Source organism: Larimichthys crocea, chromosome XVIII (genome assembly GCF_000972845.2).
Source record: "Larimichthys crocea isolate SSNF chromosome XVIII, L_crocea_2.0, whole genome shotgun sequence".
Lineage (NCBI taxonomy): Eukaryota > Metazoa > Chordata > Actinopteri > Sciaenidae > Larimichthys > Larimichthys crocea.
The window spans coordinates 16,979,666-17,006,238 of NC_040028.1; the positions used below are offsets into that span (position 1 = coordinate 16,979,666).

Here is a 26,573-nt window from a genome sequence, read left to right on the forward strand (position 1 = left end):
TCATACAGATGTCCTTTGATGTTTTATTTCTCTCTCTCTCTCTGGTCATCAGACAACGTGAAAACTCTAAAGAAATAAAGAATATAAACATCACCAGACATGCAGAGAAGTAATCTCAGATAAAAATGACATATCACATTGTTTATATTAAAGCGCTTAAACCATTACATCATACACAATATAACTACCATGTGTGCCTCCCGGACCTCATGCAGAATCAAAGTTACAATGAGTTTGTTGGTCTTCTCTCTGCATCCATGGTCTCTCTTTCTGTCTCTGCCCGCAGTGCCACAGTTGCACACTTAACTAAACTCTAATCATGTGATCAATCGCTCTCTGTTTTAAGTTTCAAGTTTCAGGTATATTTATCATACGCAGGTGAACACAGGGTCAACAATACAATTAAATGTGTTGGACGAGAGTTGAACCGGTCAGCTCAGCATTAAGAACACTAGGGATAAAAATTAGATAATAAGAAGAAGAAGAATATAAAAATACAAAATATAAAATATTAAACACATATAACCTTACAAAAAAGAGGCTCTAAATATGTGAAAAGTAGTACATTTTAATAAATGATTTATTACATTTTAATTTTTTTGAATGAACTAAATTAAAGGTCCAGTGTGTAGAATTTAGTTGCCGCATTGCAATCCCCTCACATCACCCTCACCCAACACTTGAAGGACCCTGAGTTTCTTTTGGGCTACTGTAGAAATGTTTTAACAAGACAAACCACTTCCCACTGTAGATGTAGACGGGTCATTTTTAGGTAACAAAAACAAAAAATATTCATATTTTCAGGTGATTATACATGCATGAAATCATAGTTATGAATATTTTCAGGTGATTATACATGCATGAAATCATAGTTATGAATATTACGTCTGAAAATAGAGCCCCCAATGTTTACTCACTGGACCTTTAACTTTGGATTGTATCACATGAAATAATATAAACAACCCCAACAATGTATTCATCGTTATAAACCCTTATATTAAATATTAAAGCACTAGGCTACCATAATAAAGATTTGAGTTGTATGCACATACACATAATTAAAATTACTGAGCAGTATGCCAGTAATTAAATGGATAAGCCAGAGGGCCCTGAAGTGCAAAACACAACAGCAAATCAAAAAACACAACAGCAAATTCAAAGAGGTAACAGCGCTCATATTTTGAAAACATGTAAACCATGTCCTTCCAGTTTAAAGGATGGAGTCCAATCAGCGACTATTTATGTCGCCCGAGGGTACCTACCTTTTCCGTTTTTAATTTGCTGTTGTGTTTTTTATTTGCTGTTGTGTTTTTTATTTGCTATGGTGTTTTTGAATTTGCTATGGTGTTTTTTGATTTGCTATTGTGTTTTTTGATTTGCTATTGTGTTTTTTGATTTGCTATTGTGTTTTATGATTTGCTATTGTGTTTTTGAATTTGCCATTGTGTTTTTTGAATTTGCTATTGTGTTTTTAAATTGGCTATTGTGTTTTTAAATTGGCTATTGTGTTTTATGATTTGCTATTGTGTTTTTTGAATTTGCTGTTGTGTTTTGCACTTCAGGGCCACCGTAGGGATGGGCTTTTTGTGACTAACATAGCAACAGTGCTGCATGACCACCGGTGCTCTGTGACAGCTGGGTCCATTTGAACTGACAGGCGGGTTCTGGAGCTCCATTGGCCGACAAAGTCATCCATCCCGGGGAGGAGATCCGCCCATTGTCCCTGTCGCGGCATGGGGGGGAAGCCTTTGAAGTCACGAGGGGGCGGTGCTGGAGGAAAAAAAAAATATGCCATGTGGTGTTCAAAAGCTGCGCTGTGATTGGACCAGAGTGAGAACAAGGTCAACGCCCATTTCGTGAAGGGATCGCCTCTCTGATTGGCTCAATCCGCCACCCTAGATTCGCCGCGTTTTGCGCGTTCACGCTCCGATTCTCCCTCGCGAGTTACGTCGACGGCGTCAACCCCTTTCCCCACCTCTTTACGTGACCGGCTGAGCGTTTACGCAAAGTGCGTAAGCGACAAAAAAAAAAAAAAAAACCTATGGGGAAGGAATAAAAAAAATTCAGTTATCGTCGCACTCTTCTGCTTCACATCTCATTTTAAAAAAGAGGTCGCCACACCGGGACGGTTTAAAAAAAAAAAAAAAAAAAAACGAAAAAAAAAAAAGACACGGACGTTTAACGGTTACAACGGTTACAACGGCCGCCGCTGAAGACGAAGCAGACCGTGGCAACTGGCAGATTTTTCCGTTGGACCGTATAGCGAGGGGGGAGCCGCCATGGCAGTCGGATCATTGAGCCTCCACATCGGGATATGAAGAGGGGGCTGCATGCGTGAACCGAACCGGATCAACCCCGCATCCGTTTCTCTCTCTCTATATATATTTATACTTTGAAAAAATATATAGGTTTTAACCGTGGTGGCCCGCAGGGAGAGGCCAGATTCATGACTGTTTCAGCCGGAGACGTGTCTTCAAAGGCCCGCTGAGAGAAAACTGGATTATAAAGGAGTGAATGATGCTGTGATCGAGCTTTTATTGAGCTTTATTAGGCGATAAGACTTGAGAGAGAGAGAGGAAAAAGGAAAAGAAAAGAGGAGGGAGCTCTCTCTTTCTTTCTTTCTTTCTTTCTTTCCTTACAGTGTGATTCATTTGCTGTCATTTTTGTATTATTTTTTTTTTTGGTGTGTGTGTGTGTGGATCGATCAGTCCTGCTGTTTTAAGCAAGTCACAGTCAAAAAAAGAGAGACAGAGAGAGAGAAATCCAAAAAAAAGAAGAAGATTGGATCATGTCGGGTCGGCCCAGGACCACATCCTTCGCGGAGAGCTGCAAACCAGTGCCGCAGCCTTCAGCTTTCGGCAGCATGAAAGTCAGCAGTAAGTGCAAGCCCCTTGTATTTCTTCCTCCTGCTCACTGCATGCACCAGGCCCCAATTTATATATATATATATATATAAATATATATAATGTATGTGTGTGTGTGTGTGTGCGCAAAATGTCCACCAGGCTGAAAATGTGTCAAGCAAACATGACGTTAGCTCCGGGTAGCTTAGCGCCATAGCTGTCATATATATATCTGTGACTGAGATTGGGTCAGCCTGGTGCATGCACACACACACACACACATATATATACATGCACACACACACACACACACATGCACCGCTGCGCTCATGACGCGCCGCCCCGGGAACCGGTCAGCATGACCGGGGTTAGCAGCGAGCAGCAGGCCGCGCGTCATGGGCCGGGCCGGGCGAGGCGAGGTAGCGTTTGGCACTAGGCCCAGGGTCAGACCAACCAAGCCTTCTCCTGCTTTTTTTTTTTTTTTTCTTCTTGAGGTTAGTTATTGTCCATTTGACTGTAGATTAGAGTATTACTACACACACTGCAGGGTTAAAGCGATAGAGGCCGGTCTTATTACGCAACTGTCAAAGCGGAAGGTGCGCCCAAACTGACGTGATCCTGGCTGGGAGAGAGAGAGAGGGAGAGGGAGGTGGGGGGTGGAGAAGGAGAAGAAGAAGAAGGAGAAGAGGGCTGGTTCACTGATTCCTAATGCAGGGCCATGAGACGTCGAGACGACTGGAAAAGGGAGTGTGACACACAGAGTGTATCCTGTTCAGTGGCACCGTGCCGGAGAGGAGGCTGGCTGGCTGGCTGCAGAGATGAAGCACATGCAAGGCCTGAAGTTACCTGCAGAGCAAAGACAGCCAGGCTCCACATCAAATATCCTCAATACATCTTATAAAGCATTTCACACTTTGTCTATCCGTGTGTGTGTCATACACACTAGTATCCACGCCGTTAATGCTTTCTTATCGAGCATGCAGGCAGACGTTTGGGTGTGTGAGAGGAAAAAATGAGGTTGTTAAGGAATGTTGGTGTTTGTGGTGCTGATGATGTGATCATGATGTGTGTTAGTGGGGTGAGGCCCGAGGCTGAGGCTCTCCTGAGGGGCCTTGGCACTAGGACACACACACACACACATGCCCGAATCTTTAAAAAAAAAAAACGTGGCCCAGATATGGGTGTCGAAGCATCGGCGCGCTCCTGTCAAGCGTGTAGCGCCGCTGTCAAACAGAAAAATTGCTGCTTTGCAGTTGCAAGAAGCGGAGGACTTTTAAGTCTTTGGCCTAGTTGTTGTTGTTCAGACACGAGCCGCTGAGTGAACGCCCGAACACGCAGACTTAACGTTGCGTGCGTTCCTCAGCCCCGAGGCTCATCTGGTGAGTCGACGCATCATTATCAAGTCATTAAAAGATGGAGCAGGAGTCAGCCAATTATAATAGGGTGTTGATTTGTACATGCAGGTGGTGTTAGAGGAGAGTGTGATCAGTCAATACACGACTGTAATGTATTTTACGTAAGAGGCGGCGAGATGATGGAGCAAAAGTTAGTCGAACTCGAAGGAAATTGGAAATTTTCAACTTTTAGTTTTGTTCGCCTACGTTTTGGCTCCGCGATTATCGTTTGTGATCCAAAAATGGATCGATACGTCCTCACAATGTGATCCATTACAAGGTCTAATAACGATACAACAACTGGTTCGGCCTAGAGAATTGGATGCTCGAGAACAAGCAGGAAAAACGGTGAGCAACTTTTCACTGAATCCTCCCAAACGCATCCCCCAGGAGTGAAGCGGAAACATGTTTTTAACGCAGTCCATTGTCAGCACGGTAAGAACTGGGTTAAAAGGGTTCTTGCTGGAATAAGAAAGCCGCGTCCAGCTGAGGAACAGGTTCCAGAAAACCTTCCAACCTTCTAAAAGCGTCGGCTGTCGTAACGTTGTGATGCGCCGTACATTAAACTCGGTCTTTAAAGCTTAAAGGTTACACTTATCTGCAGGTTTTTGGACCATGTTTGAGTGTCCTTTTACCTCTTGGCAACCACGTCCGGTGTACTAAAAAAAATCACTTTTCAGATGCTATCAGCCACCTTCAGTTCAGGCTGAATGCAGCATGAAGGCTTACTGCTGCTGTCTTAAAGGTCCGGTGTGTAAAATGTATCAGCGGCAATGGAATATGATATTTATTAGTATGTTTCCAGTAGTGTATGTTGTCTTATAATGAGCCCTTTTTATATCTACAGTGAGAGCGGGTCCTCTTCCACAGAGTCCGCCATGTTTCTACAGTAGCCCACAACAGACAAACCAAACACTTGAGTTTTTCTTACATGCTTGGAAGGTAGAGGGTTAGTATTCTGCAAATTCACTGCTGTGTTGACACTAAATCTTACACACTCAACCTTTACGCCTAAAAGTCGATACATTTCAATGTTAGTCAACGTGTCAGCTCACACAGTCTCCGTCCCCGCTGCGTCACGACTCCAGAACGACTGCGGCGACCGGCAGCCCTCCGCAACACCAACGCAGAGCTTCTATTTTTCCCGGACGCCGGAGCACGCCGCATAAACCCAGTTGAGTTTCAAAATAAAATACGGAAATGCGGATCGAGTTTCATTACAAGAACACGTCCTAATGGGCGGCGGCGACCTGAAGTCAACAGGTCAGATGTTTTCAGGCGTCTATTCACCCTGTCGACACCATGGATGAGGAGAAGTTGATTCTATCAACCTATCATTTATGACACCTCACATCTTTTTTTATAAGGACACCAGCAAAAAGAGATGTGGTGTGGAATGCCATCGCAGGAGTCAAAGAGCCTACGGCCGGCAATATCGCACGATTATTCGTGAATACGTGGGATCTCGTGCATTCTTGCGACGTTCGGCGGAGCAGCACCCGTGCGCATCACAAGCGGATTAGGTGTGAGTTGGCGGACGGGCGGAGTACATGCAGTGTATTTTAGGTGTTAGGAATAGTGCCCGGTAGCTCGGCACGTACGAAGGCTCAGCTCCAACCTGTAGACCCTTTTGTTTAATACATGTCATCCACTCCTCTGTCTCCTGTCACTCCTCAGCTGCATCAAATAAAGCTCTTTGTCGATATTTAGATTAGCCGGAAGGTGAAAGAAAAGCAGTACATCCATCAAAACAGCGCTACACACACCTGTCACTGATGCAGGTTAACAACACAGTGAAATGTGTTGCTGGACGTTTAGAGCACCGAGGATTCAAAAATGAGCTAAAGAAGTGAAAGAAAAGGATATTTGTAACATTTCCAATACACTAAAATATAATATGAGAATGCTTATATGTATAAGAGTTGTATACAATGTGCAATAAATCAATAATTGGTCTATAAACTTCAACGAATGCCGTTGGAGGACGCTTTAAAAGCTGAAATCAGATTAGTCATTCCTAGGTGCACAGTCTGCACCGTCAGCTGTGTCATGGTTGTACTTTGGACTGAATTTATATAACACCATGTCACCTTAGACTTAGTCTTTCTTTGCAGGATGTCATCCACCCTGACCTCCACCATCTCACACACACACACACACACACACACACACACACACATGTTCATGAATATCTTGGCTGATTATCTCCAGCAGCTGTAGCTAGTGTGTATGATCCTGGAGAGAATGGTCTTACCCCTCCTACACAGGCAGACGGGAACACACACACACACACACACACACACACACACACACATGCATTTACACACCCACTTGAGCACTCTTTGGTTTAGTTTTTTTGGGGGGGTGAGGCAGCTGGCCAGGAACAACGAGCGGCCTGTTTAGCATTTCAAAGCCGCGACTCTCTCTCCCTCTTTTTTCTCTCCCCCCCCCTTGTTCCTTTCTGTCCCTCTCTTACATTTTGCAAGTGATGATGGGAACAAAACGAACTAATTAGACTCTCTGATTCCAAACGAAACGGAAAGGACTCGCGGACAAGACGAAAAAAAAGAAAAAAACCTCAGCGCGCCCCGGCCAAACGTCTCTTGTGTCAGCGGCGGTGACATTCCTGCGACTAGATGTTCCAGTAACGTGGTGAATTATCTCATCCGCTTTGGGAACCAGAGGTGGAAACACTGAGTGTGTGTGTGTGTGTGTGTGTGTGTGTGTACCTGCACACATTGACCACGACGCGTCCACGCCTTCGCTCGTGGCACGGTTCGTTCCGCCGTCCAGGAATTCAGCAAATCTCCACATGCATTCCTCGCAGATGTCACTTTGCCCTGCAGTCCACAGCTGTCACGTGCTGAAGACTGTGAATTTTATATTCTGAGTGCTATTAATATGTCCGGCACACTGACACCGCATCATCCCATGTAGGCGCTTTACACAGTTTAAAACGACTGAAAGTGTGTGTGATCGTAACGAACACGCGGACCGTGACGTGAATGGCGTGAAACCGTCGTCTTGCAGTAAATCTGTGAATAATTCTCGACTGCGTTTGTGCCCCTGTAATACCTCGAAAGTGGGGTGTCTCATGTTAATCAAAATTTTAAAAATGCATATACAAAAAGCTCCAAAGTGGAAAATTGCACCCATACAATTAACGTTGATGAAGAGTTCTCTTGTTCAGAACCTTCTGATGCGACAGCGTGCAGAGTAAGTGACTTTTAAATACAAACAAACTAATAATGTTACGTTGTTCGTTACCTGATGCGTCTCGGACACTGACAGTATAAAGACAGGACAGCAAGACAGCATTAAAATCTGGCCACCACCGCCGTCTTGACAGTCTTGCCTCTTCAACCTCTAAATATAAAAATCAGCAAAGTCGTGGATTGTTGTTGGACCTGAGGCGGGCTGAATGACGCCTGGTTGCTCAAACAAGCCGTCTGTAATGACACCTACCTGTCAATCAAAGTGTCCATGCTCCTTAATATAATGTGAACTGGTGAGTTGTATATAAATTCACCCTCAGTACAGTTGTCATGAACGGGGAAATTAGCTACAGAGACCAAAATAGTTTTTTGTACCAGGCTGTAAACATGTTTATTTCTGCTGTGAAGTTGGACATTTGAACATGGGGACTTATGGAGACTGACTCACTTCTGGAGCCAGCCTCAAGTGGACGTTTGAGGAACTGCAGTTTTTTTTCAAAGGAGGTTGCTTCTTGGTCTTGAACGGTGGACGTTCTGCAGCAATGTCAGAGAAAACAAAAGGTCGTTTCCTGTAGAATGAGATCGCTCTAATGACGTAACACCAACAAACTGTCACAGGTACACGTTTTAATCCTCCACTGATGATCATGACGGCGATCTTGAAGGCTGAAATCAAGTGTGACTAAATGAACCTATTAATTAATCTCATTATTTTTTAAATTTATTTATTTTTTGGCCTTTTATGCCTTTATTGATAGTACAGCTGAAGATAGACAGAGGGAGTGACACGCAGTAAATTAGCTGTCCGATTCGAACCGGGGCCAGCTGCAGTGAGGACTATAGCCTCCACACACGGGGCGGCCGCTTAACACACTACACTACCGACCGCCCCGATTTATTATTATTTTTTCTAAGTTTTACGGTGTAGGCCATTAGTTCATTTACTTATTTTGTAACGTGTAGGTATGTTTTCAAAGACATGTTAAAGCTGAAAAAAAAATACCTGCACAAGTAGTTAAGTCTCGTATTAGTTTGTCCTCCTGTTATTGACATAACGCGCAAATATAGATATTCCAATGGTTCGAACTTATTCCAGCCCTATTATCGTCTAATATTATCCTGAGATAATGAGTCAAACGAACTCATTATCGCGAGGAAAGGATCTGCGGTATCTTGAGTAACATCTTGAGTCCACCGATAACGTGTGGTCTCTACTTTATGAATTTCACACACATTCTGATATTGGTGGTCTGATCACTTTGATGATAGTGTGTGTGTGTGTGTGTGTGTGTGTGTGTGTCCTCATTGTTAGCCACATGTTGTGGCCTGAACTAGTCCACTGACCTGAATTGACTATCGACACTTCTCTCTAAAGGTTGCAGCGAATCCGTTTCATGTGTGCGCTGTAGTAGCCGAGCGGTCTGCGGCTTGTCATCATAATTTATACTCGCGGGAGGCTGATTGACAGTGTAACTATGGCAACGCCGCAATACTTGTTTGATTATTATCTTTTAACGAGGGCCACGGGACATTTTTTCAAACTTTAATCTAAAGTTCTTCGAGCTCGAAAAGTCCCTCGCTTGTCATTGGTTGTGGTTGTGGACGTCCGTGCTTCAGACGGTCAGTCACTGCAGAAAAATGCCATTTTTAAGTTGCAGCCTCGATCGCTCGGTCAGTCCTTATTTGCACCAGCGTGAGATCTCGCGTGTTTGTGTGTGTGTGTGAGTGTGCGCAGACTTTTCTCACGCTTTGAGGAAGTGCAGAGGCGTCACACAAGTGGCCCTGCTGGAATATGTAGGCAGACTCATGTTCTCTTTCTCCCTTACACACACACACACACACACACACACACACACACACACACTCTTGGAAAGTCTATTTCTGTCGTTACAGAATCCGGCTTCAGTTTCTCTTTCTAGACTTGGTCCTGGTCTCTGCACCACCACCACCACCACCACCCCTTCCTCCCTTTAGCCTTTCATCATAATCTTCAGTAATTGAAGCGCTCACTGGTCACACAGTGGCAGAAGGAAACACACACACACACACACACACACACACACACACACACACACACACACACACACACACACACGTATAGTAAATCTGTGTTACCCGCCGGTGGTTTGCCAGAGTTCAGCGTGAGGCGGGTCACTTCCTCCTCGGGGTTTTCAGTGACGCCGTAATCTGGAACAGTCACAGTTTATAATCGCACCCGTCGACGCGATCGTGCACCCGCTGACAAATTCAGCTAAAGATATTCTGAATCTTTTTGAAAGTGCGTGGGTCTGTTGGCTCGTGTGAAACCTTCTTTCTTTTTTCTGCCGCAGCTTGTGTGAAAGTAGAAATATGCTAATGAGACTAGATTTAGAGAGGAGAGCAGGTGTTGGTGTATTTTTTTTTTTTTAGTCACATCGGTTGGTTGCTGAAGTTCTGCGGTTCATATCTCGATGCACGTAGGAAAGAGAAGGAGCCCGGCACCTGGCACACACTTTAATGTGAATCCTGCCTCTTTAACACTTGTGAGCCTTAAGGCCAAATCACACCGGAGGCATTACGGCTGCACCGCGGTCACCGGAGCAGATAGCTGCCAGTCTAGTCAATGAGAGCACTCACACAGGGAGCGTCTCAGATGGAAAAATTTCCATTTTTGACGCGCTGCTAAACCTCGTAAATTTCAACAGAGCAGATCGCACCAGACAGGAAATCAGACACAGAATCGCCCCCTTTCAAAATAAAACACAATACGCAGTTCATGTAGCTTTTTACAACCTCACATCAACGTTACGTCATGACCGGTGGCACCAGGTGATCAAAGATCGATCAAAGGGTCTCAACATGAACGAGGAGAGACTGATTGTTGAAATGGAACAACACACAATCATTTATGACACAACAGATGCTTTTTATAATCGAAGAAGCAAAGTCAGCTGTTTGTTGTTGTTGTTTTCTTTATACACAGTTTATCGCGGGGTCTCGCGTACGTCCAGGATTCTCACGTGATCTCGCACGAATACTGCCGGCTCGCTCTGCTGCCGTTACGCGGCTGACACGCGCCCGGTGTGAGTTGACGCCGGGCAAAGGATGCAGCTAAAACGCTGCTGTAACGCCTCCTGTGTGAGTCCCGTGTTACGTGGAGGTGGAGGAGTCAGTGTGAGGGAGAAGGAGAGAACCCATTTAAACAGGAAAAAAAAGGCTCCATGTCCCCGTGATCCCAGGGGAGCAGAGCCAGCTCCGGACTGACGGGGTTAGGGTGAGGCGCGGCATGTGAAAGCAGCAGAATCCGATCTATAGTGCATTAGCATCAGACCCAGAGTTAGGTTATGACTTTACACTGATAATAACCATCGCTGCTGCATCGGCCTGTCTGCACACGCTGGTCGCTGAGTCCGTCCAGCGGGGATATAGTTGCATTGATTTGGATAAAAGCACCCCGGCGCTTTCTGATGTAAAAATTAATGCAGCATATAAACAAGCAATGCAGGATTCAAGTGTCCTCCTGTCAAGTAACCGTCGCCTGAGTGTGACCGTTTCCTCTCCGCGTTTTAATATTAATGTCCTCAGAGTAGACCTGGAAACGCCACGAACGCATTTCACCGACGCTCTGCTGCGAGTCAGCTGGGAGCTGACCAGTTTGACCACAGCTGTCGACCACTAGAAGGTACCGCTGGAACAAATGATGGCGAGAGAGAAAGAGGGAGGCCACTGCAATCTGTCACTCACAAATTGGCTTCTCTAACGAGGAGGCCGTCGCAGCCCGAGGCGCTCCAGCGCGAGGGCGAATGATCGAACATCACTTAGGCCGATTTCACAGGGAAGGGACTGTGACACTCGACAGGAGGAAAAGTACCAAAACATCCATTTAGCCGCTTCAGTTTCAGGGTGTCCTGCTGCTGCTGAATCACTCGTCACCGGCACACTTGAACACAACAGAGTGTTGTTAATATGACCAGTGAGAATCTGTGACGATGATCTGTCGGTGCAGAATTGATTTTGTCGTTTATTAAGCAAAAATAAATACCAAATATTTTCTGGTTCCAAACTCTCAAATGTGACACTGTTCTCTTCTGTCTCTCCATGAATTGAATATTTTCTGGTTTTGGGCTGTCGGTCGGACACTCTGTTTGCTCTCTGTAGTGCTTTTCTCATCATCTCTTTCTCTCTTTCTCTCTCATCAGGGGATAAAGATGGCAGCAAGGTAACAACAGTCGTAGCCACTCCAGGCCAAGGCCCTGACCGGCCACAGGAGGTGAGCTACACGGACACTAAGGTCATCGGGAACGGCTCGTTCGGCGTCGTCTACCAGGCTAAGCTCTGCGACTCCGGAGAGCTGGTGGCCATCAAGAAGGTCCTGCAAGACAAGAGGTTCAAGGTAAAAAAAAACACATCGCTCGGCCTTTACTCCACTCTCTCATGCGTTAAAGATGATCTTCTTTTTTTTTTTCTTACCAGAGTAGAAATTTGTGCGCGTCTGAGTATCTGTGAACGAGACATGAATGAAGCGATCTTTCACAAGAACATAGAGCTCAGCGGAGCCGTGAAACAAGAGAAGACAAAGGCAAAAAAAAACTTGAAAATCCTCGATTTCATGTGTGTGTGCTTTCTTGCAGGAAGTGTGTGTGTGGTCTTTTTCTCCCTGCAAACAAGCTCGAACCCATTGATACCGCCCGTCATCTGTCAAGTTTAGTGCAGTTGCCACGGTGGAAACGTCATATTTCCTTTGGAGCGAAGCTCCGCTGGAATCCTCCTCCTGTGCTTTGAATAGATTTGACTGATGGCTTGTTGAAGGGGTGGACGGGTGGATGGGGAGGGCGGGCGGTGTTCCTGCTGCTCGCTCACAGATAAAAGACCTGAGACTGCCAAAGCCTGCGGGACAGCTGTTAAGATTCTCATTAAGTTTATAGTCGGAACAGTGTAACGTTCGTATTACCTATCTTGGGTAATACTTGATATCTTATCTGATATTTTGAACATTTATGAGTTACTGAAACTGCTCTAATACAGCAGCCTTTATGATGGTTACATGACAGAGAGTGGCCTACGATTATTTAGATTAAATTATCGGTAACACCTCTCGTTATATTGCAGCGTCATTCAACAGCGCCACGAGCTGAATCAGCACCTGAAACTCGGGTCCGTTGCAGGTTTCTTCAAGGATTCAAGATTCAAGGAGTTTTATTGTCATTACAGCATATGTAAAAACATGGGATGAAACGAAATTGGTTTCCCCTGGTCCCGGAGCAGCCCGATATTATGTAATCATCTAAAATACTAAAATATAAAAGTAAAGAAAGGGCAAATTTAAATTTAAAACAAGTATATACAGTAAATAGAAGAAGACCAACAGTATAACACCACGTTGAGGTAGTGCAAGTATTGTGTCGGTATTCGTTTTTGACACTCGTACCTGACGCGTTGTTTATATATTTGACTTTTTTTAAGGAAACATATCATCAATCTTAACATTTTGTAGCCAGTTCCTGATGGATCGTCACTTTCTGTTTGTCCACAGAAGTTTTCAAGCAATCCCCTCGTACAGAAAAGAAAAAATTCAAACGTGCTCCGCTTCAGATGCCATGACACACATGGCATGCATGCGCAGTAAAGATGATGCAATTTAACGTGTGTGGCTATAATGTTTCCCACATGTACGCGCCGTGACTCCGCACGGGATCTCGGCTCGTTTTAAACATCTTGTAGTTTAATAGAGGAAGATTTGAAACTGGTGAAAGGAAAGGAGAAGGAGAGGAGAGGAGAAGGAGAGGTGGAGAACAGAGAAGAAAGAATTAACACTCATGTTTGTTTGTGTGGTAAATATGAAGCTACGGCTTAGCTTAGCATAAAGAAGGGTGACTTGAGTCGGGCTGAATGACGCCTGGGTGCTCAAACAAGTCATCTGTAACAGCACCCACCTGTCAATCAAAGCGTCCACGCTCTTAATCCTGCATAACTTTAAGCCTTAATATAATGTGAACAGGTGAGTTGTATATAAATTCACCCTCAGTACAGTTGTCATGAACGGGGAAATTAGCTACAGAGACCAAAACTGTTTTTTGAACCAGGCTGTAAACATGTTTATTTCTGCTGTGAAGTTTTTAACATGGGGACTTATGGAGACTGACTCACTTCTGGAGCCAGCCTCAAGTGGACGTTTGAGGAACTGCAGCTTTTGGCACTTCCACGTTGGCTTCACCCGAGGTTGCCGCTTAGTCCACGCTCACGTATTTACATGTTATTTCTCCCTTGTTTAACAAAAGGTGTTAAGTGTTGACACGTCGCAGGGAGACACACCGCATGAAACCACCACGTCTCCAGTCTTAGCTAATGAATGTATGAATCTTCTCATCTAACTCTCATGAACACATGAACACATGTTCCACTGTTCTGAGTTCAGACCTACTCTGCTACATGACAATAAGTCTCCTCATCAGAGACGTTTTGTCCTGCTGTGTTAGGGACAGGCACAGTTACAAAGTAGCTGGTGTTATGACGAGATGAGTGTCCCTCCGTTGTCTTCTCCGGTGAGAGTTACTGAAATTTGCTTAAAGTTTAGTCAGATGTTTTTCTGCCCCGGGACTCGAGGACCGTGCTGAGCCGACCGGTTCAGCTGGATACTTGAGCAGGTTTAACCTTTTTGGGAGGTTCGGCACAGTTCTTCAGCAGCAGACAAGATAAATGTCACTTAATGTTTGTGTGTGTGTTTGTGGGTGACGGGGGTGGAGGTGTTGGTGGTTGGTGGTTGACCATCTGTCACAAAATACCCAATATTTGCTCAGGACACGCACACGCCTTGTGACTCCTCGCGTGGCCGCGATGAAGTCACATCCTGCTCTTCCCAACCACAGGCTGGGTTTCAGACAATAGCTGACCCTCCAGCTTCCACCTCAGCCGAACGTCTCCTGTTCTGTCCACTTCCCCCACCCGGTCCCTCCTTTTCCCCGCCACGAAGCGAACGAGCAGCGCTAAGACTCCTCACATGATTGCCAAGCACACACACACACACACATACACACATACGGAGACATACCCGACCGCACCTGCGTTCTAGTTTCTCCTCCTCTTCATCATCAGGAGCCTTTTCTCTGCACTTCCGTGTGTGTGAAGTGAGCCTGGATGAGCAGAGACATGCTAATCCAACGTGTGTGAATGCTTTCTCACTATCTCACACACACACACACACACACACACACACACACACACACACACGAGTCAAATGGGGTAATCATGTGAATAGGCTCTGTGTTATGGCGCTGCTGCTGCTGCCGATGATGAATATGTGAAAAGTCGGCGGGCTTACAATCTGCCCCTGGTGCATTATGGGATAGGTCCTCCTCCACTCCCATCAGAGGGATCACATGACACACACACACACACACACACAGTTCAAAAACACACCAACGAGCAACATCACGTCAAGACGGACCTCAAACACCGGAGAAACAGATCTCTATTCAATAGTCCCCAATAAATGAACGGCTCACATGTGTCACGAGCTGCCCAGGTCAGACGTACGTGATGAGCAGGAGCAAACATGCTCGAGATCGATCATAGATCACGTGAGAGGCAGGTGAGTCATAGAGTCTACTCACAGCAGTGTTTTAAAAAAAGGATTCACCCACATGAGTTTGCAACGTTCACCGACAGCGAGCTGCCTCCACTGATTTATAAGATATGTATATTTTCTAACTGAGAGCTTTCCACCCTCTTCAGTAACTCATGATTGAAGGGAATAACGTGCGAGGCGAGCAGACGGAGGGAGAAAATCAAAAGAAGCTCATCGAGCGTGTTCTATTGACGACGAATCTAAATGTGTTTGATCCTCCGTCTGCGTTCGCCGTCACCTGAGCAGAGCAGCGAGACGGCGTGCCTGTCTTTGTGTGGGTGCCACGCGCTCGCCCGATCGCTCTTAATCTTTCTGGAAACTGGATGTGGTTTTGTCTGGCGGTGCATCATCAGCGCGGTGGAGGTGTAGCACGTCTAGCAGCCTGAAACTGAGGTCTCTCTCTCTCTCTCTCTCTCTCTCTCTCTCTCTCTCTCTCTCTCTTTGTCCGTCTCTCTCTCCCCCCTCTCTCTCTCTTTGTCCGTCTCTCCATCTGTCTCTGCTGACACACTGGAGGATGACAGGTCAGCAGGAAGGACTGCAGTATAACTGGAGCTGGGCAGGGCTTTTTACTGAACAGCCTGTCTGCTCCTCCTCCATATGGTACCATCTTTCTCACACATAACAACACACACACAAACACACACACACACACACACACACACACACACACACACACACACTCCCACTAAGCCACTGCAAGAAGACGAGGGCGTTGCCTGCAGTGCACGATAGTTCGATGGCTGGTCTGTGACCCGCACGCTATGATGTCATTTTATGATGTGGGGGTTGTGTGTGTGTGTGTGTGTGTGTGTGTGGGTAGTAGTTGTGTAAAAAGCAAAGGGGAGGATTGTGGGAACCATTTGCGTGTGTGTGTGTGCCTGTAAGTGAATTAGTCTGGGGTGGATTGTCTACACCAGGAGCTACAAGATGCTGCTGCTGCTGGGATGATGAAGTCTTGTTTAGTGGACAGACAGCTCTCTCTGCTCTGTTTAAAAAATGAATAATGGGGGGATTACATCCTCCATAAAGTGAGAGAGAAAGGACAGGCAGCATATCTCCCCACGCCAGCCAGCACGGTGCTGACCCACATAACGAGGGATCTCATTAGTCGCCCAATCAGTCAGTCGGCTAGGACGGGGTTTTTTTTTTCATTTTGTCAACCGTATTCACACAGTCAGCGAGCCGGCTATCTGCTTCCCTTAATCTCCTGTGATAGTAAACTGAATATCTCCGGGGGTCGTTGACCATTAGAGCTGTCACGTTGGACTCTGAACCTTTTTTTTATTTTATGACATTAATTGTTTTAAGGCTACATTATCTGCTAATATGCTGATTTTATATTTTCGATTCTAAAGTGCCAGAAAACCGAAACATCACGTAACGAAAAGTGACAAAATTGATCAGTAGAAGGCGGCGATGGTGATGATTGGTGATGACTGGTACGGAATAATGTTTTATTTGAGGATTTAAAAGGAAAATTCTACCAAATTTGGAATAAATGGATTTATTAAGGGATTAAATCGAATTTCTAACCCGACACGAGCGATCTTTGAACGACTCCGCCGAAGCTTAGTGCTACTTCCCTCTTGCTGATGTGAAGAATAGAAATGTAAGCTCTCTTGGTTCTATTGGGTATAATCAATTTGTAAGTTACTGTGAGACGGACCTGGTGAGGAAGGTGAAGTATACATGGATAGATGCATACGCCTGGAAATGAAGACGAAGGGCTGCGAGTTATGGCCCACGAGAACTGTTGCATGTAATATGTATATTTCTGTCTGTATGAACGTGTAAGTTTGGAAGAACTGGAAACGTTTGTGTAAGAACAGCAAGCGTTCCTTAAAATAAAAAATAAAAAACGACAGAAATTTGCTTCACAAAATCTAATTTCAGCTCTAAATGAATGAATCAATGGACGGGTTATCAGATTAATAAATAATAGAAAGAAATGTTGGTTCAGTACTGGCTCTAAATCTCCTCTTTGACAGCTGACATCAAATTATAATTTGTGTTTTTGACTGTGGATCTGTGATGGATTTAATTATTCATCACTGTATGCAAAAAAAAAAGACTCACGAGCTCGTGTTGAACCCACGTTAACCAGAGCACGGTTTGACCCACGTGCTTTTCTTTCACATTAAAACTAAAACCTGCGTTTACACAAAGCGCGGGTCAGACGGCGCATCACATCATTGTCTGCTCCGTGGTCAGCCACTTTGACTTAATTGCACGTCGTGCAAGACGCCAATTCACTTTTTTTCCCACTCGGAAACCTGCACACGGTCGCAGGTCGAGCTCAGAGTCGATGAACGAGTCTTTTGAGTTTCCACGTGTTTCCGTTTTACACAAACGGATAATCCAAAATACCTGAAGCTATTTCCATTTATGAAAAACAAGTGATTATTTTATGTAAATCCCACATTCTGACTAAAACCTGACTCACTGTACATATTCAGTTATCATCATGCATATTATCACAGTCTGCACGGGGGCTCCGTGCTGATTTCTGACGTTATTTTCACATTAAAGCCGCTCACGACATAAAAAAAAACAAACAAAAAAAAGTCACATCAACACATAATGCCTCCACCACTCTGCCGCAGTCTAATTTTAACATTGCTCCCTGTGTTCTGCTTTTCTTTGTGTTTCCTGGACTCTCCATTCACTTTCCGCGGCGGAGGCGCACTCTCCGAACGCTCCACGAGCACTTTAGATCAAATCAACACAAAGCTCCGCGATAAAGTGGAGGAGGAGGAGGGAGCAAAGAGGAAAATATAAAGTATAATGTAGCTGTTAAAGCTTTATGTAATGCTTGAATTCCTGCCCACTCTTCAATATCTCCATGGGCCAAACCATTTTCTGCATGGACAACACCGTATATGAATTTAGATTGAGAGCTCGGCCGAGGCTTGTGTTGTTCTTGTGACCTTGAGAACGCCTCAACACGACTTCACGTACCTTCTGTACGTCTGTGTCCTGATCACACTTTGCTGTTTTCCGTAACGCCGCACACTGCACATCATTGTGTCGTCGTGCTTTAGCCTGTGGGACTTGACTCTCCGTGAAGGAATGTCCGTCTTGTTGTTGACTTTTTTTATTAGCATTCTTTCGCTGCTCCGACATCCAATTTACTTAAACGTTGATTCCTGACAAACTGCCTCATCGAGCGTATGACAACAACGGCTGACAACAAGATGATTGTTCGGCCAGGTGATTAGTGGCATACGCGTTTGCCGTCATAAGACAATTATTAAAAGGTCAAATGTGTCCAAAGACATACGGTACTCTGTTTACAGAATCTGGCAGACGTCAAATATTCATAACTGGGTTTTTGTTTTGTGAGGTCGCAATCAGCAGCCGGGTGCGCCGTTGCCGTTGGAGCTGATTGCAGATGACATTTGTAACCCCCATCAGAAGCGCCGTGGTGTCTTTCAGAAAGTGGCCCAGCTGTTCTCTTTTTGACGTCGTCTCGATCTGCACAGAGCAAATCGAGCCGGCTGGAGGTCAGACACAGGAACAACATAAGGAATTTTCAAAATAAAACACCCTGTGCAGACTTCCGATTTGTCAAAACAGCCAGAAGGGAAACAAGTTAACCACAGAGTGTATTAACTCGTGGTAGAAGCACGTAAGTCAAAGAAAAATGACTGTGAAACGCTCCTGAAGCAGTGTGGAGAACAGACAGCAGCTGCAACGTGTCCGGAAGAGTTCAGGCGTGAATCCTACACACTGATCCTCTCTGCATGATCATTACTATCGATCCATGTTAGTGACGTATAACATGTTGAACACTGTCCCTAATTTGGTGTTTCCAAAGGTTTCAAGGTCCGACAGATGAATTTCTTCAACCATGAGCACAGAACATAAGTGTAACGTGTCTGTTTTTGTTTTTCAGAACCGCGAGCTGCAGATCATGAGGAAGTTGGACCACTGCAACATCGTCCGTCTGCGCTACTTCTTCTACTCCAGTGGAGACAAGGTCAGTTCTCTGAGTGCTGCTTCTTTTGTCTGCTGTTTGTAGGACTGCAACAACTGAAAGATTGAAAGTACCTGCAGTGTATAACACACAGTAAAACGCAGCCTGACCTATAAATACATTTAAGGGCGTATACAAACTTTTTAAATCTATAACTTCATTCAGACTCGGGTACACGAAGGCTTCGAATAAAAAAAAAAATCCAATCCACTTCCCTCTGCAACCTCTTTTCTTTTTTCAAATGGTCGTCTCCGACTCGCTGTTCAACCCTCAAACGATGGATAATAGAATTGCATATTGTTCAGTAAACGTATTCGAGCATAAAGAAATCCTTCTCTTTATATCCTTCATATATTTATAAGCGCCTGTGGGCTTTTTCATTGGATTTTTCTTCACAGTGGAAGGTAACTTGTCTTTCTAATTATTTATTTGAGATGTGTGGATGTCTTTACATGAACATGTACTGTATTGTGATGCAGTACATGGCTGCATTTACACAAAGTGCCTTCCATTCAGTCTTTCCTGTCCAAGGACGCGTCCACGTGTAGTCAGCAGGGATACGGGAAGCTGTACCGGGGATTAGGGTTAGGCTGATGCTTTTATTATAAGGGAAACAATCAAGGTACAGTGCAACAAGGACATGTCAGTGCAGCAATAAGTAGTATTCGATTACTCTAATACTTTCTGAAGAGTTGGAGGTCTTCAGGAGGTCTTTGAAGGTAGAGAGGGACACCCCTGATCTGGTGGGAACTGTTTGGACGTTCCACCAACGGAGAACAACGGACGAGAAAAGTTCGGATCGCCCTGAGTGTTCATTGGAGGAACTGTTTCTTGATTAGGGATGGGAATTTATAGGATTTTTACGATTCCGATTCTTTATCGATTCTCATTTGGGGAAAACAAAGGAGAACAAACAGTTTGATCAGCATCAACTTTGTTTAGTTAGAAGTATCACGACCTTACAAAACCAACAGCGAGGTCAAAAGAGGCCCACAGCCTAGATAATAGTAACGATGTGTAACTGTGGCAAACACAGAAGAACCAGAGTTACCTTCTGTAGTAACCGCAGAGGTGCTCATAGCCTGGCTGCTGCTGCTGCTGCTGCTAGGTTGAGATTCATCTCCAGTCCGAAGCGTGTCAAAAACACGACATTCATTTAAAAATATTGCATGTTGTGTGCGCAAATGTTTCTGCATGTTCGTCGTGTTCCCTCCAGACGCTGTTATCTCCACTTTGCAATGACAAGTCGCCCTGTTGCCGTCTTTTTTTGGAGGCCATTGTTTACTACTGATTGCACTGCACGTGCGAAACTTGCGTAAGTTACGTGGCGTAATTAGTCGTGCTTTCTGGAATCGATAAGAGAATCGTTAGATAAACCAAATCCAAATGATTCCATGGACTTTAAACACATCGAATCGATTCCCATCCCTTATTCTTGATTGCCTGCAAAGAGGCAGGAAAGGTAAACCCCCCCCCCCCCCCAAGCTTTTGCTTGTTCATCTTGAAGAAAAAGTTGGCTTCAGTCAGACTCAGTGTAACGACTATTAATACTACCCGTATCTCACTGTCACATGTCCTTCTGCCCGCCCTCTTGGGCCTTCATGAGTGCATACAGCACATGGTGACAGGGAAGTCCCTCTCTTGGCCTCGCTTGGTCCAACCGTCAGCCGCGTCCCCTGGAGACTACAAGGCTGGACTATATCATTTAACTAGCTGACAAAACAGGCGGAGCTGTCAAATATAGACACACACACACACACATACGTGAACCTGGCACACTTGCCGTTGGGACTATACCCATGACTCCGCTGTGAGGAATGTGTCCACGTTGTCGCACACTTACCGAGGCGAGGGAGAAGCGGAGGAGTGATGACTGAGATGTGCGTGGGTGGGTGGGTGTCTATTTGCCAGACCAGATCGGTTAATTATAGCTCCACCCTGTTGCCCCCCCTCCTCCCCTCACCTCGTGCCACGTGCTCACCGACCTCTGGATAATTCTCGGTAAACTGACACTCTGGGTCTCGCTGACTTTTGCAATCGCCGGGTTTCGTTTGCGATAACCCCCCCAACCTTTTGTTTGCACCTTTTTAATTTCTTTCACCTTTACACCTTTTTAAATCCTTCCCCTCGTCTCCGGTTCCCTTTCATGTATCCATTTCCCCCCTCCTCCCCCTCCTCTTCCGTCTCACTCCAGGCTAATTATGGAGACTGGCACCATGTTGTTGGCATGGGGATTTACCACCCATAGAGCCTGGACCGAGAAAAGAGAGGGCTAGTGAAGTAGGTAAAAGGTAATGTCACCTGGAATGGGGGGGTTAAGATGGATGGATGAGAGAAACGGAAAGGAGACGGTCGGACGGAGATAAGACGAGGTCAGGTGAAGTGGGTGAGGAGGGTTCATGCAGGGTGCAGCTGTGAGACAGAGCGTGGCTGCTGCTGCTGCAGCTGCGAGCATGTGCACAGGTAGTCTTATGTAACCGCTGGCATGTGCCGTGCTTTTGCTTTTTACCCTTTAACCACTTGTATAATGCTGTTCAAACAGAAGGCCACAGGTCCAAACCGCGTAGGCAGGTAGGCAAATAGCGGGTTTGACTTTTACCTCTTCTGAATATGCAGCCGCAAAAGATAGCACATGCGGGAGGTTCAGCGGGTACAGAGCTGCTCCCCGCCGCCACGTTCTTGTCTTTTGAGTTGTGACAGCATAAAAAAAAAACAGTTCAGCTCATTCATAAGTTTCAAATGACTCATGTGAATCACACATTTCTTAAAGCATTAGAGGCTGGCAGCATTAACCTACAGGAGGGCCTCAGGACTGACTGATTTAAATACACCTTTATTTAGAAAGATGCAACAATAGAAGACCGGGTTTCGACACCGAGCCAGAAGATTAAGTAATAAAGCCAAATAATACAAAAAATCTGCAATTAATCAAATTTCTGGATGTGCAACTAATTTGGCACACAGACTGTTTGGGGCCCTGAGGGCGGTTGCAAGCTTTAGCGTGCGTTCAGACCGGATCAAGCGGTGAAACGCGGCGGCGGAGGGGTGAGGGCTGCTGCGGGTGTGTCTAGATTAGAGCATGAAACGGGCCCAATAGAATTCGACCCGGCCCGTTTTGATTGACAGCTTTGTAGAGCCCATTTGCAGCCCGACGTTATTCAAATGTGCGCATATAGCATATCGGTCAAGAATGGGTCATCTGTACATTTTGAACATTTTTTATTCAGGACTACAAATGTCTGAATGATCGCAATGTGGCGCAGATCGAAATGCATCACATGATCGCTCATTTACCACGCAAGTCATAACACAAGCCCGAACCCAGCCCGGCCCGGGCCCAGGCCCGATTCAGATGATAAAAATTATGCCTGAACCTGCCAGGTCCCATCGGATCCCGACAGATTCGGGCAAAGATTCCCAGCTTCAGTCTACATGTGTTAAGTGTAACCGCTGTGAAACGATCAGGAAATAACGTTTTCTTTCTCCGATTAACTCCGATTTATTGATTGTCTACGTTTCTCTTTCAAACCGTCGGACATATTAAACCTCCTCGTGTCTTTTATTTTGCCCAAACTAAGCCACAGGACACAACAGGTATCAGAGTATCAGAGTTTAGTCCATGAATCCAGCTGGATAGTCTCAGTTTCAGGTCTTGATTGGCGGCTGCAGTGTGATGTCAGGCTGTGTTGGATCTGGCTCAACTTCTCCCACCGCATGACGCAACTTGAGCGTTGACACCCTGGAGCCAAAATGGACGACCCCCCCCATCAGTTTTCACCGCAGCACTGGATCCTGTGTAAAGTGGAAGAAGGAGCCGCCTTGTCAGTTCTCAAACACGACTGATACGTCTTTGTATTTCCACGTCTGACCCCAAACCCTCAGGCTTCACTAACACAGAAGAAGCTCGCCGTGCTGCAATCAGCTTGCGGTCATTTGATTGATTAACAGTTTCTAAGTTTATTTGTGTGTTTTAATCAGAAATCCCGCCCGGGGCAGAATAGTATTCCACATTAGTCATACTGGGCGGTTCCAGAGCTTCCATGTGTAGTCGGCTTGTTGCACGACGGTCACTCGAAGACGACGAGAGGTAAAAGTGGTTGGGTTGGGCCAAGCTTATTTTTGTCCTGAAGGCCCCTTAACAGGTTAATCTGCTCCTCACGCCCCAACGTGGCTCTCCAACACACACACACACACACACACACGTACAGATGTTAATAGACAGAATGTGGTCGAGCAGCGTCGCTTCTGAGTAACAAGGCACCGGTGTGGTGTAGCTGCAGGATTCTCCGTGAAACCAGCGAGACTTTATGGAAATATCAATGCCTGACATATATCTGGCTGTGGCCTCTGCACATATTTATAGATTTATTCTTAGATCTGCAAACTGTCTTCATCCATGTGTGTGTGTGTGTGTCAGAGTCACTCCACCGCATGTCCTGCTGCCTCTTCCTGCATTTCACAGATTCCTCGACACTGACTGTACATTCCTCTAATCATACGAGATTCACACATGCATCCCGTCGAGTTGTGATTTATACAAGCGAGTGACACGTGAGGCACAAACTGGAAGTGGACGTGCGAGCTGTGCATCACACTCGTTCAGTCGCGGGGGCCATTTTCCCCCCTGCAAATTACAGGTCGGGTTATTTAGCCGGGGGGAAAAAAAAGAGCAAGGAGCCAATCAGAGCCCCCCCCCCCACCTCGTCTGGGAACAAGCCAAGGAAGTGGCTTTGTAGCGAGGCAGGAAGTGAGTCATCGCTGTTGCTAGGCTAAATATAGCTTCGGTGGCGCTGGCGAGGAGGCGGAGTGGGCCCTCGAGTCGTCACAAATGTTATCAATGAGAGTTTTGCTACTGGGGAAAGGAAGGAAGGGAGGGAGGGAGGCGCACACACACACAAAGAGAGGAGGGTGTAAATGAGGCTTACCTACGTCTGGAGGGACACGCCGCCGGTCATCGCTGAGCTCTGCCACCGGTTCGTGTTGGTCTGTCCTCTCGGCACGGGCCTCTGATTCACTCAGGCACTCTATATGAGAGAGAGGGAGCAGTCAGGACAAAGCAGGGCGTTGAGCCGACACAAGCGTACCACACAGTCTGTCTGTCTGGGCTCTTCATGCAGGGCCCGGCTCGCTCATTGTGCTCTGCAGACCTGTGACCGAGCTGAGAGGAGAGGAGGCAGACGGACACTCTGTGCTGCACTAGATAGAAGACAGAGAATCGTTTGATTAGTATAAGTTAGGAGCCGTATCACCCCCAAGGCCGTGTGTCTCGCTGACACGGTTACACCAGGCACTGGGTGTTCTTTCCCCAGCCTCTCCACTGCTAACATTTAGCGAGCACACAACACATTACGTTACATTTTCCATGTGCCAGGATGACTCAGGCAACAATTCCCTGGCTATAGCGTAATGATACCGAGGGGGTGAGGTTGCCATCAGATGAGTTCATCGTGTGGAGTGTACAGAAATGGAGCAGATACTCTGTGTGTGTGTGTAGAAAGTCACGGTAAAGCACAGCAGGTGATTTGTGCATGTTTATAAAACCTCAAAGGACAAAGCTGGACGTGTCAGTCCCCTGGTGTCCACAAACTGGGTGACACGTCCCGTCATTGTGATCGGCGTCACTGGAACAGGCCGAGCGTCCTGCTGCTGTAATACTCACTAACACGCCAAACGTGTATTCATCCACCGCTGAAAATAGTCCCCAACGCTCGCCTCTCATCTCCATAAGTCCCCATGTTAGACAGCAGAAATAAACATGTTTACAGCCTGGTACAAAAAACAGTTTTGGTCTCTGTAGCTAATTTCCCCGTTCATGACAACTGTACCGAGGGTGAATTTATATACAACTCACCTGTTCACATTATATTAAGGCTTAAAGTTATGCAGGATTAACAGCGTGGACGCTTTGATTGACAGGTAGGTGATGTTACAGATGGCTTATTAGAGCACTCAGGCGTCATTTGGCTCGGCTCAGGTCCGCCGACGATCCACGTCTTTGCATATTTTCAGCTTCAAATCAGCGTCACTCACGCTCTGTCCGTTCTTCACACTGTCACTGAGTGAAACCCTTCCAGGCGATCCAGAACACGCCTGGTTTTCAACCAACCCAAAAGGTCACGCGTAACCCTGCTGCTCAACGAGCTCCACAGCTACCTGTAGCAGCCCGATCCCGATGCTGACTACAAAACCCTGTTCTGCAGACATGTTACCTCCTCCAATGAACGACGCCCGGCTCTGCCACCCGTACGTTCAGGACACTCCAATCTAACCTAATTTTATCAATTATTACAGCAAATATATCATTAAATAGCCTGCGACGATTGTGATAGTGTTGTCTTGTCACTCTGCATACTCTAAGTTTATATAAGTGAAAATAAAGAAGAATAAAAAAGATTTTTCTCATGTCACTTGTCAACTTGTCAAAATAAAGTTGAAATGCAAGAAAAGTAAGCAATGTCAAACCTTTCAGAGAATAACTGAAAACATACTTTATTGTGGTATATCGTATATCGTGATATATGATTTTTTTTCATATCGCCCAGCACTAGTTTGTTGTTCCCTGTTGGTGGAACGTCCTACCAGAGCAGAACCTTACATAACCCGTAACTTATTTTAGCTTTAAATGCGTGCAAAAATGTATAAATTAATTTATTCTGGTGATAAAATGGGGATTAAATTAGCCTCAGGTAAACTGTCCGCAGGTTCAGCCTGTCGCTGTCTCACCGCCCAGCTCCCTAAAGTAGGTCAGAAGTATCTGCCTATCTGTGAGTTATGAGTGACGAGCTATGAGTGTGATCTGCCTTCGTGACTTCGTAAGTCTCAAACAATGGATTCACGAGAAACACCCAGTGACTCAGTGCTCGCTGAGTCCGGTCAGAATCAAAGGAAAAAGGAAGCGCTGGAATAATTAAGGGCGGGGAAGCCTCTCGGATACGGCGTCCTCTCAGGGATGAACGTGCACGAGCGAGCCAGCTTTCCCGCCCTCCAACGCCGGCCTCGTCCAACCAGGAAATGAGGAAATGATATCATTGTCTGCGGCCGTTGTTGGAGTCCTGGCTGTTGTGACGTACGGTTGTGTGTTTCCTGCCCCTGGGGGGCGAGGGGGGGGAGTCCTACACAATGGATCCCCAGTTAGACTTTGAAAAAAGCTACATGAGCTAACAGCAGCTTCTTTCATCAGGGGAAGACGTATCACATCCATGTTGACAGAGCGGCAGCTGGCGTGTGATTTCTATTGTCGGGAAATATTCGACGTCTTTTCTGGGTTTTACTCGACGTCACAAGCTATAATAAACATTTTAAACTTGTGTGCGCATGTGTGACCGTGATTCTCTTTGTTTGTGCTTCTCTCCCAACAGAAAGATGAAGTGTATCTGAACTTGGTTCTGGATTACGTTCCCGAGACTGTCTACAGAGTGGCCAGACACTACAGCCGAGCCAAGCAGACTCTGCCCATGGTTTATGTCAAGGTATACAAGTATTCAATATCTTATTATTGGTGCCTGATGACGTGTGGACATGCTGAGATTCTGAATCCTCCTG

General features: G+C 45.8%; 1 protein-coding gene and 1 long non-coding RNA gene across 5 annotated transcripts in view; one reads left to right on the forward strand and one right to left on the reverse strand.

Annotated features, from left to right (window-relative positions):
• Nucleotides 1–1,517: 1,517 nt before the first annotated feature.
• Nucleotides 1,518–26,573, forward strand: part of gsk3ba (glycogen synthase kinase 3 beta, genome duplicate a) — a 32,730-nt gene continuing 7,674 nt past the window's right edge. The window contains exons 1-4 of one of the 4 annotated variants that reach the window (XM_019261180.2): nucleotides 1,518–2,876; nucleotides 11,631–11,824; nucleotides 18,951–19,034; nucleotides 26,390–26,500. In XM_019261180.2, coding sequence (XP_019116725.1) covers nucleotides 2,789–2,876; nucleotides 11,631–11,824; nucleotides 18,951–19,034; nucleotides 26,390–26,500 — 477 coding nt within the window. In that variant the 5' untranslated portion in view covers nucleotides 1,518–2,788. The remainder of the gene's footprint in view (nucleotides 2,877–11,630; nucleotides 11,825–18,950; nucleotides 19,035–26,389; nucleotides 26,501–26,573) is intronic. The other 3 variants (XM_019261181.2, XM_019261178.2, XM_019261179.2) reach the window with 3 other exon arrangements.
• On the reverse strand, nucleotides 3,331–7,593 carry LOC113748144 (uncharacterized). The gene is made up of 2 exons (XR_003464155.1): nucleotides 6,967–7,593; nucleotides 3,331–3,689 (listed from the first exon to the last, which is right to left on the reverse strand). It is a non-coding gene; the product is annotated as an uncharacterized LOC113748144 (long non-coding RNA).